Source organism: Suncus etruscus, chromosome 5, assembly GCF_024139225.1.
Source record: "Suncus etruscus isolate mSunEtr1 chromosome 5, mSunEtr1.pri.cur, whole genome shotgun sequence".
In the NCBI taxonomy this organism is placed as follows: Eukaryota; Metazoa; Chordata; class Mammalia; order Eulipotyphla; family Soricidae; genus Suncus; species Suncus etruscus.
Window position 1 is genome coordinate 97,409,618 of NC_064852.1, and position 14,117 is coordinate 97,423,734.

At 37.9% G+C, this 14,117-nt stretch overlaps 1 protein-coding gene across 1 annotated transcript in view; it reads left to right on the forward strand.

Moving 5' to 3' along the window:
* LRP2 (LDL receptor related protein 2) overlaps nucleotides 1-14,117 on the forward strand; it is a 219,973-nt gene that overhangs the window by 175,668 nt on the left and 30,188 nt on the right. The window contains exons 52-59 of the mRNA XM_049772881.1: nucleotides 1,396-1,548; nucleotides 2,181-2,351; nucleotides 4,133-4,356; nucleotides 8,911-9,088; nucleotides 9,985-10,181; nucleotides 11,189-11,434; nucleotides 12,095-12,223; nucleotides 13,486-13,605. Of these exons, the coding sequence (XP_049628838.1) occupies nucleotides 1,396-1,548; nucleotides 2,181-2,351; nucleotides 4,133-4,356; nucleotides 8,911-9,088; nucleotides 9,985-10,181; nucleotides 11,189-11,434; nucleotides 12,095-12,223; nucleotides 13,486-13,605 (1,418 nt within the window). The remainder of the gene's footprint in view (nucleotides 1-1,395; nucleotides 1,549-2,180; nucleotides 2,352-4,132; nucleotides 4,357-8,910; nucleotides 9,089-9,984; nucleotides 10,182-11,188; nucleotides 11,435-12,094; nucleotides 12,224-13,485; nucleotides 13,606-14,117) is intronic.

The window sequence follows — 14,117 nt, forward strand, 5'->3', positions numbered from 1 at the left end:
CAAAAATACAAACACACTACCTCCTCAATGAATACAGAATGAGGCATTTTCAGAATTCCAGGACTCAGTTATAAATCTATAAAGTTTGTCAAATGCCATGGAGTTGAATTACATTCCATGAAGTAAAGCTGGTAACCAGCTAGCATCAGTAATATAAAGAGATTTAATTAAAGATATTTCTCTATAAAGCCTGTGTTTGCTGAACACCAACTGGACATCTCTCTTACTTCAAATTATTCTTTAGGTTTATGACTTTGGCACCAGGATTTACCTTTTGGGGATTCATAATTATTGCATGTAAAGATGAGATGATTTAAAGATATGAATCCTTTCAGATACCTAAAAAATTCTGTAATTTTTGAGCTTAATTAATTATTGTAATGTTAACACTATACATTACTTATATATACTTATATATGTATATACATACATTTCTGTGTAGAAATGTCAAAAGCAAAAAAATTTTGCAGTGCATAGGTTCTCAGATGTAAAATTTTCACACTATTAAGCCCTAAGATGTTGGCAGTATAAGATCACTACCTTTGAACTTGGGGTTTGTGTAAAGACATCAGTTTTATATGGTAAAGAAATCTTCAAGATCTGGACTATCCTGAGATTGAGTAAATAAACTCCTAAGTTCATAACTACTGCTTTATATGAAGTTGAACCATGTTGAACAACAATATGTTTAGAACTGAAATATATCTTTGAAGTAGATAATTATAACAAATAATAATAAAAAACTTCCTAAATCTTTGTAATTTTTGTTAAATAATATAGTAAAGAGGGAGCTGGAGTGATAGCATAGTAATAAGGTGTTTGCCTTGCACATGGCCAACACAGGAGGGACCTTGGTTTGAATCCTGGAATTCCATATGGTCCCCAGAAGCCTGCCAGGAGCAACTTCTGAGCACAGAGCCAGGAGTAACTCCTGAGCACCGCAAAAACAAAAACAAACAAAAATAATATAGTAAAAAACTAATTATATCAGTTTTGTCTGAGAGGGTCTGAGAGAGCTAAGTTTTGTCTGTTTTAAAAAGGTCTTAATTCAAAATTCTTTGGTATAGTTTTAATAAAAACACTCCCACAGAAATGGGTGTTCATAACAATGCTTTTATTTCTGCTTCTCTATTCATTTGTATTGCTTGTGACAGTTCTTTTTGTCATATAAAGAAAATAAAATCAGTACTCTTATATGAGTTTGACCCCAAACTCCCATGTGACAAGAGAAATGTATCCTCCACACCTCTAGCTTCCATGGTTTCATTGAAGAAACTTCCTGTTTCCCCTTGCCCTTGCTTACTAGGAAAAGTCCCATGATAATAAAAGTAAGTTTGGAGTGCAAGTTGGGAAGCAAAATGACCACACCAGTACCTTTTGGCCTCTCTATTTCAGAAATCTCTATTGGGTGGATTCCATGCACAAGTGCCTCTTCATTTCTGATCTCAATGGTCGATATCGCCGCAAGCTGGTTGAGCACTGTGTGGATGCCAACAACACCTGGTGCTTTGATAAACCAAGAGGACTTGCCCTTCACCCTAAATATGGGTATTGCTTTCACTGTAATTTTGGGATTTTCTTTTTTTCCTTTAGTCTACCAAAAGGGCTGGGATCTACCTTCTGCTTCCCTAACTGGTAAATAGTTTGTTTAGTATAATAGATAAAAACATGGCTTGTTGGAATGATATTCATATTTTCTGTTTTCATTGCCATGGCTCTTCATTTCATGTTTAAGTCATTTTTTTTCTCCATGTTAAGAAAGCTATGGTTGGGCCGGGTAGGTGGCGCTGGAGGTAAGGTGTCTGCCTTGCAAGCGCTAGCCAAGGAAGGACAGCGGTTCGATCCCCCGGCATCCCACATGGTCCACCCAAGCCAGGGGTGATTTCTGAGCACATAGCCAGGAGTAACCCCTGAGCGTCAAATGGGTGTGGCCCAAAAACCAAAAAAAAAAAAAAAAAAAGAAAGCTATGGTTAATTAATGACATTAAATTTTATTTTTATCTGTTCATCTCAGTTTCACAATAATATTTGTTCTGAAACATTTCCTACATATAATTAAATGGACTATATTCTCACAGATAATTTTTTCGTAGAATGTGGTGTTTTAAAAAAGAGCTATGTCTTGTGGCTATGTATATTTTTGATTTCAGGAATTGACCCCTTTATGTTTATTCCAATAGATATGTTTACTGGTCAGACTGGGCTTATCGAGCATACATTGGAAGAGTAGGCATGGATGGAACCAACAAGTCTGTGATCATCTCTTCCAAGATAGAGTGGCCCACTGGAATAACTATTGATTATACCACTGACCTACTCTACTGGGCTGATGCTCACCTCGGTTATATTGAGTACGTATAGAAAAATATTTGAAGCAAACTGGGTAGCTAATTACAATCAGCAGGACTTTGTGTTGCCAATGCATTGTTCCCATGTTGATTCTATCTGGTGTATGTTTTGGAAATCGATGTAGTGCTGTTCACTGAGCTCTGCTGTATGGCACAGTAGAAAGAACGTGAACTTTGTAGTCATGTAAACCAATAAAGCTACTTAGCTAATGTTTAACTTTTTTTTTTTACCTCTTAATTTATCATTCCCTTGGAAACATGACTAATAGATTTCAACATTTGAAAAAAGAGTGAAAGAATTGAAAGATTTTCCAAAACATACTGCCTCATTTAACTTGTTTTGAATAACCCCAACTTGTACTCTCTCTCTCCCCCCAATATTGGTCAGGATTTCTGGGAGTCTATTTCAATGACTCCCACTCTCAATGATTCTCTGCCAACTGGGCAGGGCACTTCAATATCAAGTCTAAGGATAGTAATGGTGCTCGGGGATCTCCAGGTTAAATCCTGCCTAAATCAAGAAGTCATCTGATTGTGGGCATTCTATTATAACCCTTGGTCTGTTTATTAGTCAGTGCAATTTAATGTTTTAATTATCAGCAGAATCTCCTAATATTCTCTTTTTGGTATTTGGGGGAGTAGTGGTGGTGGGCTTGAGCCACACCTAGCAGTGATCAGGGGTTACTCCTATTTCTGTGCTTAGAAATTACCTCTGACAAGTTCGGGAGACCATATGGGATGCCAGGGATTGAATTTGTGCCAGCTGTATGTAAGGCAAATGCCCTATCTGCTGTGCTATCTTTCTAGCCCAAATATCTTATTAATGATTATTTATATTAATAATGATAGTGTGTTTAAAATATTATAACAGGAAACATTCAAAAGTGTATTAAATACTATGCTTTTTAGTGAAAAAGTTACTTATAGCAAAGGTATAATACACTCTTTAAACAAGCAGTACATTTATCTGGTGGTATAGTATACTTGTTTTGTCCTACTTAGACTGCTATAATCTGAACTAGGCAAGCATATTTGGACAAGCTCCCAGGTATACAACTGCTTTCATTCAAACACATGTAGTTTCCATTAACTAGTTAAATTTTAATAAAATTCTATCATTTATTAAATTAATTTTGCCATTAAATTCAATCTAGAATTTTGAAGTCCTCTAATCTCATATTTTCGTGGGAATATCCTACTAAAAATCAATACTTATACAAGTATTAATGCATTCTAATTCTCTAGTCATGCAGACACTTACCCAGAATCCATGGCCTCAGTGATGAAGACTCTGCCCCTAGGTCTTCATTGCATAGAACTCTGGGCTATTTCTTCCATTAGCTTCTGCTACTTTTTAGTGTTCTGAGCTCAAGTTCTTGGGTTTACCTAATGTCTTAGTTTTAGATGTACAGTTTAATTATTTGGTATATGTATCTAATTCAAAATGATCAACACAATATATTTGTTGATATTCATCATCACACATAGCTATGCCTTCTTCTGCTGACAACTGTTTGGATTTATTTTTTCTCATTTGTTTTTGATATGTTTGGGTTATTGTACCTCATGCTACTTGAGTATTTTCCTTGCTCAAAGCTTGCAGTGAAGCCCAGAATTACTAAGATGCCAGAGGTTGAATGCTATTTCCCTAGCTCAAATTTCAAATATATCATACATATTTATAATTTATAGTGATTATTTAAGAACTTAGATAAAAATACAGTTAGTGTAATTAATAAAGAAGTGGAGTTTACTTACTGAGTCTCTTTCTGCCTATTACCCAGGTACTCAGATTTGGAAGGCCATCATCGACAGACAGTATATGATGGGACCCTGTCTCATCCATTTGCTATTACCATTTTTGAAGACATGATTTATTGGACAGATTGGAATACAAAGGCAATTGAAAGGGGAAACAAATTTGATGGGTCACACAGAACTTTCCTTGCAAACGTAACACATAAGCCATATGACATTATTGTATATCATCCATATAAGCAGCCCATTGGTGAGTAGGTCACACTTGCATGTTTGGTGTATATGCATATTTATAAAAGAAATGGTATTACTCTTGCATACTTGCATTACTTTGCATAGATATTGCCTATAAAAGAAATAGTATTACTTGCTACAAAACCCCCAGGAAATTGAATATTTTGAACAAATATTTTATTATTATTTCACAGTTTCTAGGAAAGGTTGCATGTAACTTCTTTTTTTTTTTTTTTTTTGGTTTTTATTTTTTGGGTCACACCTGGCAGTGCTCAGTTCTCAGAAATTACTTTGTTACCAGAAATTATTCAGTTCTCTGTACTAAGAAATTAGTCCTGGCAAGCTCAGGGGACCATATCGGATGTCAGGAAGCAAACCTAGGTTGGCCATGTAAAAGGCAAACACCCTACCCAGCAGTGCTATCATTCCATTCCCAGTATCTTTCTTTTTTAATTCTTTTTTTTTATTTTTGGGGCACACCCAGTGGTGCTCAGGGGTTACTTTTTGCTCTGAACTCAGAAATCGCTCCTGGGAGGCTTGGGAGACCGTATAGGATACTGGGGATCAAACCAGGTCTGTCCCGAGTCAGCTGTGTGCAAGGCAAACACCCTATCTCTGTGCTATTGTTCTGGCCCAAAATCTTTTTCTTATTACCTTTTCTTTTTTTAATGATCAACCTAGGTTTTTAAAAATAATTAATTTTATTATGCTGACATAGTTACTTCAACAATTTTTTGTGGGAGAACTGAACTACATCAAATTAATAAAAAAAATTAAGATATTTCAGCCTTAAGTATCTCATAAAGCACTTTTGAAAATTAATGACATTTTCTCATCCCCACAATAAATAATTTTTCATTTTTCTTTCTTTTGGGGGTGGATTTGGGCCACACCCAGTGATGCTCAGGGGTTACTCCTGACTATGTGCTCAGAAATCACTCCTGGCTTAGGGGACCATATGGGATGCCAGGGGATTAAACCAAGGTCTGTCCTAGGCTAGCACATGCAAGGCAGGTGTCCTACTGCTTGCACCACCGCTGGCCCTAATTTTTCTAATAAATTAAATTTTCTAGTCACCACATCTAAGTCTTTTTTTTTCTCGGGCCACACCCGTTTGATGCTCAGGACTTACTTATGGCTAAGCTCTCAGAAATTGCCCCTGGCTTGGGGGACCATATAGGACGCTGGGGGATCGAACCGCGGTCCTTCCTTGGCTAGCTCTTGCAAGGCAGACACCTTACCTCTAGTGCCACCTCGCCAGCCCCATAAGTCATTTCTTTTTTTTTTTAAATTTTTTATTTTTAATTATGAGAACAAAGATGCAAAGAAAGAGGACAAGGTAAAGTTACAGTGGAAGGACAATCACCCATAACATAATTCTCAGAAGAAGTCCCCTTGCTGATATTAGTCATTTCTTTTTTTTTTTCTTTTTTTTGACATTTTTCTGTTTGATTTATTTCATATGGGTTGATACTTTTAAGATCTTTTTTTTTTTTGTTTTGTTTTTGTTTTTGTTTTTTTGGTTTTTGGTTTTTGGTTTTTGGGCCACACCCGGCAGTGCTCAGGGGTTACTCCTGGCTGTCTGCTCAGAAATAGCTCCTGGCAGGCACGGGGGACCATATGGGACACCGGGATTCGAACCAACCACCTTTGGTCTTGGATCGGCTACTTGCAAGGCAAAAGCCGCTGTGCTATCTCTCCGGGCCCCAAGATCTTTAATAGTATAACAAATTGCAAAATTTTCTTAATTATTGCTTGAGTATTTTTCTTTTTCTTTTTTTTTTCTTTAATTATGACAACAAAGATGCAAAGAAAGAGGACAGGGTAAAGTTACAGTGGAAGCACAATCACCCATAAACAGAATTCTCGGTAGTCCCATCGATGATATCCCAGCCTTGAACTTTCAGCCAAAGAACATTAAGAAAAACAAAACTGAACCCATGTACAATACAATTACTTTGTCCCTCAAATCCCCAGTTGTAGTACATACTATTTCTTAGCAGCACACAATATAATCTAAAGACATTAGACTTATGTAACTCCTTAAACATTGAAGGCAAAGTACATTTATCTAATTCCATGCACATGCTTACTAGTTTAAGTTAACCTCAAAAGTTTTAGTGGGTTGTTTTTCTTAAGGATTGGAGTCAAGGGAACATAGTAAAAAATGATGCTAGAGTGGCATTTGTTTGCATAGGCCCACCAAAATATAAGGGACATGGAAAAAAAAAATTATGGTCTAAATACAAGGAAACCCTACCCCTGAAGTTTCCTGGCACAGGACTGACTTTAGGCTCCAGGCAAACTAGTTTGTCCAATCCAAGTCATTGTCTGTAGTGGCAATACACCTCTATTCCTCACATAGTCTCTGTTGTTGGTATCATGCTTCTGTATTAAAGATCCTGGAGTCTGCATATCCCATATTTCAGTCAGGATGGTGCAGAGCATCCTCTCGTTTCACCTCAAACTTAAGGGGCACTAGAGAGAACCATGTCCTGTAAAGCAGGTCATTGTTGTTGTCAAGTCTTCTCAGTGTAAACAGAAGTCTCTTTTTAGGAGGTCTATGTCAGACCCTTGGTAGTGTCTTTCCTGGTAGAGGACTGCTTCCAGATGTTGCTATAAAAGACCTTAGATGTTTTGTAGATAGCTTGCCTGGTTCCGGCGTGAATAGAGGATGCCCATTCTTCTGAGGCCTGTGCCAGGTCATTATATCAATGTTCAGGGTGTAAGGTACATTGTACTGAGATTTATTAGATAAGAATTTATCTGTATGTATAGTGTTTTCCCATTTTAATGTGACTATGCAAACAAGGATCAATGCCATGAAGCATTATCGGCCCATCTGGAGGCAATAGGAACAAGACCAGCAATTTCCATGACATAGTTCAATCATAGGCATTAAACTGAGGGACAGTTCCACCAACAATCCTTACTGAACAGCTTACAAAGAAAAGACAAGATGAAAAGTGGATAGAAACATCATGGTAGAAGAATATATAGAGAGTTACAGCTGTTAAAGAAAATACACATAAAATATTCAAAAGATATATGTGTTCAATATGTGTTCAATTTATGTCCTTCTAAATAGTTCTGGGATTGTTAGATCCACTGTATGTCTTTGGTCTGAGATTAGAACTGTGTGTTACTGAAGTTAAGAAGGGTAAATCTGGGGTACTGATGGTTGGGAGGAGTATATGTTCCCGAGCGGTTTGCAACATGTAGACTGGTATGAAATTGCCAGTGACAGCCTGAGTATAACTGAGCAGCTATCTGCCACCCCCCAGATCAAACTCCACTCCCTAAGCCAATCTCTGGAGCCGGCCTGGGAGTGGGGAAAACCCAGGGTGCCCCATCAGGTCCTCCCAGGAACCCACCTGGAGATCCAGAGGAAAGGGGGATAGGGGGGTCGGGTGACCCAGGTCTGGGCCCCCCCACCCTAGGCCGGGCCAAGAGGGCCCTGGCACATATGGAGGTCTGCCAGGAGCCAGCCCGTGCTGGCTGAAAATCCTCGATATTAGTCATTTCTTAATACCAACATTAACCTCTTAATTATTGATAAAAAAAACTTAAAATTGAAATGATTAGAAAACACTTATTAAATGTCTATTTTTATTTGCATGGCACCTTATTTTTACTAAATATGTATACTATTATTGCCATGTAAAATAATTTCTTTCTTAAGAGCAGCAAATTTTAGTGTCTTATAAATTAAGGACTTAATTTTTTATTTTTTGTGTGCAATGAAAGCTACTTTATGAAGTGAAAAAACTTCATGAGTTTTAGTTAATCCGTCAAAAATTTGTGTGTACTTTGGAAACAGAATGAGTTTAGAAATAGAATGAGTAGGGAACAGAGAGATAGCCTTGCATCCGGCCAACCCAGGATGGATGATGGTCCTATTCCCAGCATCTCATATGGTCCCCTGAACCTGCCAGGAGTGATTTCTCAGTGCAGAGCTAACAGTAACCCCTGAGTGCCACCAGGTGTGACCCAAAAACAAAAGCAAATAAAAGAAATAGAATTAGTAGGTCTGCTTTGTTGTGGTGTTTTTTTTTAATATTTATATTTTTATTTAAGCACCATGATTACAAGCATATTTGTAGTTGGTTTTCAGTCATAAATGGAATCTGACTCAGTGATACCCAGGAGTAAATTACCCCTGGATCTGCAGTCATAAATAATTTCTGGAAGTACTTGGAAACCTGTGTATTGTGCGAAGCTGTTGATTGAATCTAGGCCAGCTAGAGCTAGGCTAGCACCCTACCCACTATCACTCTGATTTCATCACCAAGGACAATGAGAAGAATGTTTACCTCTAGCCAGTATACAAGTAGATTAGTGTCTCTTCTGGTAATCTGTACATTCAGTTTCTCAAAGCTTATATGATGTTGCTTATCTGCTCTGCCATCTGCCCTTTTTATAAATTTTGGGAGAAAGATCGTAAAACTAGAGTGATTTTAACTTATTATCTAAGAAGCGATGATTTGGATGAGGTGGGTATTGGGTCATATCTGGGTGCATTATACTCTATAAGTGAGTAAAACATGTCTTTTTTTTTCTTTCTGACTAGTGAACAGTCCCTGTGGGATTCGCAATGGAGGCTGTTCCCATTTCTGCCTCATCAAAGCAGGAGGAACAGGATATACTTGCGAGTGTCCAGACAACTTTAAAACTCTAGCCCTGGGTGACAGAAATATCTGCGTTCCCATGTGTAGAAACACACAATTCCTGTGTGCTAATCTTGAAAAGTGAGACTCTCTTACCTGTTCTCATTGTCTTTCTATTAGATGTATGCTGTTCTTAGAGGTTCCAAGAATTGGGTAGTAAATCAACATTTTTCTCTAATTAATTCATATTGCACCAAGTCTTCCCAAGTTTTTATTTGTAGTGTGGAAGCAACGATTTTTCATTTCTAATTTCTTTTCCTACATATTAGGACCAAGAGTGTTATAAAAATACATTGAAATTAAACTGAAAGGGAAGGATAGACCTTCTGATACACACAAATTGCCTAGTTTTTATTTAAGCATGTTGGAAGATCTAGGGTAACACATTCAAGTCTATTTCTGATAGTTTATGTGGTGATGGAATACAATTATTTTCCTAAAGGCCATTAAGGAGTAGGGCTGAATCAGAATAGTATAAATGTGAATTCTATCATGTAAGATTTAAAAGTACATTATTTTCTTGCTAAAATAAAATACCTTAGGCTGATAGTCATGTATACACTTATGACACAGGCCTTCCACAAATGTTAGTGCCCTGTGCTTCTGGGTCAAAATCTACTGACCTGGAAGCCTTATCCCTCATTCCTCCCCCCCCCCCCAAAAAAAAAAAAAGAACCATAGCTCTGCACACAGAACTCCGTGGTTTGTTGTAGAAGGACTTTGAGTACCATAGTCACTCATTCAGTTTAGTCTGGGTCTTAAGAAACCTTTTCTTCCTTATCTAATTATATTTTCCCTGAAAATACACCATAGTACCCAAGGTGTCATTGACCCTCTGCTTGTGCTCTGAACAAACCCCTATGAGCCATGACTTGGAAACCATTTTGATTTTTTGTTTTCAGAAAGCTTTTGATATCTCTTCCCTCAAGAGATACTTTACTAAGGATTGCTCTGTTCTTTGTTTGCTTTTGGTGAAGGTGTATTCCTATTTGGTGGAAATGTGATGGTCAGAGAGACTGCTCAGATGGTTCGGATGAATCTGACACTTGCCCGCAGCGCTTCTGCCGGATAGGACTGTTCCAGTGCAAGGACGGCAACTGCACCACCCCTCTGTCCCTATGTGATACTCACCACGATTGCCCCGATGGCTCTGATGAAGACCATGATCTTTGTGGTATATTGAATTGCTCCTTGCTTTCTAGGTCTACTTCCGTAAATGAATGTATACGGTCAGTCATGATTCTGTGGAGAAGTTTTTGAACTCTGAGATAAAATTCAGAGTTCATTGCATTTCCTTTTTTAGGTGTTTTAGAAATCCTAATGTCTGATCAAGACAAAGATTGGGACAGATAGTAAGTTGACTATATTAGTGATTCTTTACTATGTGCTAGTGTTGAAGGCAAAATCAATTTCCCACTCAAAACAAACAAAAAAAACCACAAAAAAAAAAACAACCAACGAACAAAAACTCAATTTTTAAAAACTGCAAACATTAACAATAGCAAAATATATGACATTTTATTGTTTTTTTTGGGGGGGGCACACCCGTTTGATGCTCAGGGGTTACTCCTGGCTAAGCTCTCAGAACTTGCCCCTGGCTTGGGGGAACCATATGGGACACCGGGGGATCTAACCACGATCTTTCCTTGGCTAGCGCTTGCAAGGCAGACCACCTTACCTCTAGCACCACCTCGCCTGCCCCAATACATGACATTTTAAAACAAGTTGTTCATTGGGAGAATAGGAGAAGAAGAAAATGCTCTTAGTAAGTCTTATCTTATGTTAGGTCTCATCTATGTATGTGAGAAAAGATATTAAAGAATTTAGGAGACAATAGTAGTCATAAGAACAACTTGTTTATAAGGTTAGTGATATTTTTTGTGAGTCTTGAATTAATACTGTAAAAATAAATTATAACTGAAGGATTCAAGAGATATACAATGGATCAGGCACTTACTTTGCACATGATCAACCTGGATTAAATTCCCTGCACCCCATATGGTCTCTTGAATATTCCCAGAAGTTACTCTTGAGTGCAGAGCCTGATTGTCACTGGGTTTGACTGCATGGGACCCCCCCCCCCCGGCAATTTATAATCTAATTTCCCAGGACCCATCTGAGTGAGGGCTTCTGTCCCTGTGAAATATTTCTAGGTTGATAATCCCATCCCCCTTTTTGCAGATAATCATCAGTGTGCCAGCAATCAGTGGCAATGTGCCAACAAACGCTGTATCCCAGAATCCTGGCAATGTGACAATGACAATGACTGTGGGGATAACTCTGATGAAGATAGCTCACATTGTGCCAGCAGGACCTGTCAGCCAGGCTATTTTAAGTGTGCCAATGGTCACTGCATTCCTCAGGCCTGGAAGTGTGATGTAGACAATGACTGTGGCGACTACTCAGACGAGCCCCTCAGTGAATGCAGTAAGTTTCTGTGGGTGTGGCATGGCAGGTCAAAGAGTGGGAATCCAAGAGACTTCCATGTGGATAGAAAGAGGTCTACAATGTCAGTTCCTGTGAACTCTTCTCCTGAGTCTCTCTCCTAACTCTGGCATTCTAAATCCCAAGTTTGGCTAGCTGGCTTGCAGCTTGAACCAGATCCTGTTTTTTGAAGTGGCTTATTCTCCTTCTTGATTCATTTAATGTTTTAATTTTCAGAATATAATAGCAAGAGCTTTCATTCTATATGTACTTCGTGATAATCAGAGAAAAATTAGGAGGTAGGGAAGATGAATGTTGCTAATAATACAGATGAGCAAAAAGAGAGTAAGTAGATTTGGTGGTAGATATGACCCCTTTTAACCAGTCCATTTTTCCAAGTTAAATGAGCTGCTTTATCCTTCATATTTCCCCACTCTCCACCTCAAGGTTGTACTCTTACATTTATCCTTCAGATAGCATAAAACAAAATCTATCTTCTTGAATCTTGATAAATATATCACTCCTAAAATAAGCATGATTTAGTTGCTAATTTGGTAATTGTACCTTGGCATCATGTCCTAAATGGGATGATGATGGGCTCTTCTTATATTTCTTGGCAGATGTAGGAGATTGATTTAATTTTGTTGTGTTCTCTCTTTTCAGTGGGCCCTGCCTATCGCTGCGACAACCATACAGAATTCTCCTGTAAAACAAACTACCGCTGTGTACCCCAGTGGTCTGTGTGCAATGGTTTTGATGACTGCAAGGATAACAGTGATGAACAAAATTGTGGTAGGTGGGGCTTCCGGGGAGATGAGATGAAGGACTGGCTATTCTTCTATTAAGATATTTTCTACTTTCTGTTTTGGGACCATACCCAGCAGTGTCAGGGATTACTCCTGGCTATACTTTCCAAACTTTTTATAATTTTAATTGAAATCCCATACCACAGGGATTAATAACAGACAGTCTGAAACTGGTAATAAAGGGTTACAATACAGGATGTTTATCTCCAAATAGGATATCGTAAAAGTAAAATATTGGGTATTGTTAATGTTCTGCATCTTTTTTGATTTTCTATGTCACCTACTTTTTAGCATTAATAACTCTTGCAACTTGGAATTTAACAGAAGTCTATGAGAATGAATGGAATTTGTCAGGACTTGGAATATAGGACAAATATAAATCCCAAATGTTTATGAGTATATATTAGGTTTAATTGAAAAAGAATATGCTATTTTAATGATATCATTAAATCTAGCCAACACAGAAAAAGTCTAAACATATTTTATTTGCTGGTGATATTTCTTGGCTTTTTACTTAGTCAGTCTTTTTTATTGTAAACAAGTTATATTCAAATTTATTTTTTAGTTTGTTTTAGAGAGTCACACCCACTACTTTGTGGGTGCTACTCCTGGTTCTGTGTGTGTGTGTGTGTGTGTGTGTGTGTGTGTGTGTGTGTGTGTGTGTACACTCAAGGGATTGAATCCCAGATTTTCTGGGATTCAAAACATGTACTTATCCTTTTTTCTATTTTTTCCAGTCCCAAACTTTTCTTTAGTTTTGGGGATTGTCTGGGCATCAGACATGTAAGACAAATGATGTCACTATAGAGCTCTATCCTCACCCTCCTTCTTATTCATTTTTTTTTTTGGATAGTTTGAAAAAAGAAAATGAATCTAGTTTTAAATAGAAAGGTAGGTTCACTTTAGTCAAAAGAGGAAAATTGATAATGAATGTTGATCCTTCCTGGGAGCTTTGAAAATATGTAGTTTTAATTTTCAGGCTGTCCCCCTAGAAAGTAAGTACTACTTTGTTTTTTGTTTGTTTGTTTGGGGGCCAAACCCATTGATGCTCAGGGCTTACTCCTAACATTGTGCTCAGGAATTACTCCTGGCAGTGCTTGGGGATTGATATATGATGATACAAGTTGAACCTAGGTTGGCCACATGCAAGTGTCCTACAAGCTGTAATAACACTCCAGTCCAACTTCAGCATTTCCTGATCACTAGCCTGTGACAACCTTGATTTTTTTCCCCCATCTTTTTTGGCAGAGGCGAGGACTTGCAGACCTTTTGGGGATTTCCGCTGCAACAATCACCGCTGTATTCCTCTTCACTGGAAATGTGATGAACATGATGACTGTGGTGATCACTCAGATGAGGAAAACTGTGGTGAGTATTCAGAGCTTCTGCTTACAGGAGAATACAGAGGTTCTTGTGCCACTTGAGCTATGATGCCTGTTCTTGTCCACAGGTCAGCTGTCTTACCATTTGTTCTTAAAGAGTGGGAAACAAGGCCAGGGAAGTGACCTCCATCCCCTGTTTGATCTTTGGCATCACCATCAGAAGTTATGAAAATAACTATCTATTGCTTTGCACAGGCTCAGTAGTTCTTCCTTTATTGTTTATTTTTGACTAAGAAATAAGCACTGAGATTTTATCAAAGCACTTCCTTTATCATATATCTGTACTATCCCTCTGGCCCTAGATGATGGTGATTTTAGATGATCATTCTCTCTGGAATAGCTGAGTAATTTAGGTGGGAAGTGGTTAAATGATAGATCAGAGTTTAGCTCCTTTATTCCAGAGAATGTATTAATAATAGTAAGGAATTAAAGCCAAAGATCTGGGCTATATCAAATACTCCTGAGCAGGAGGTTGTATTTTGGGGAAAAAAAAACGAG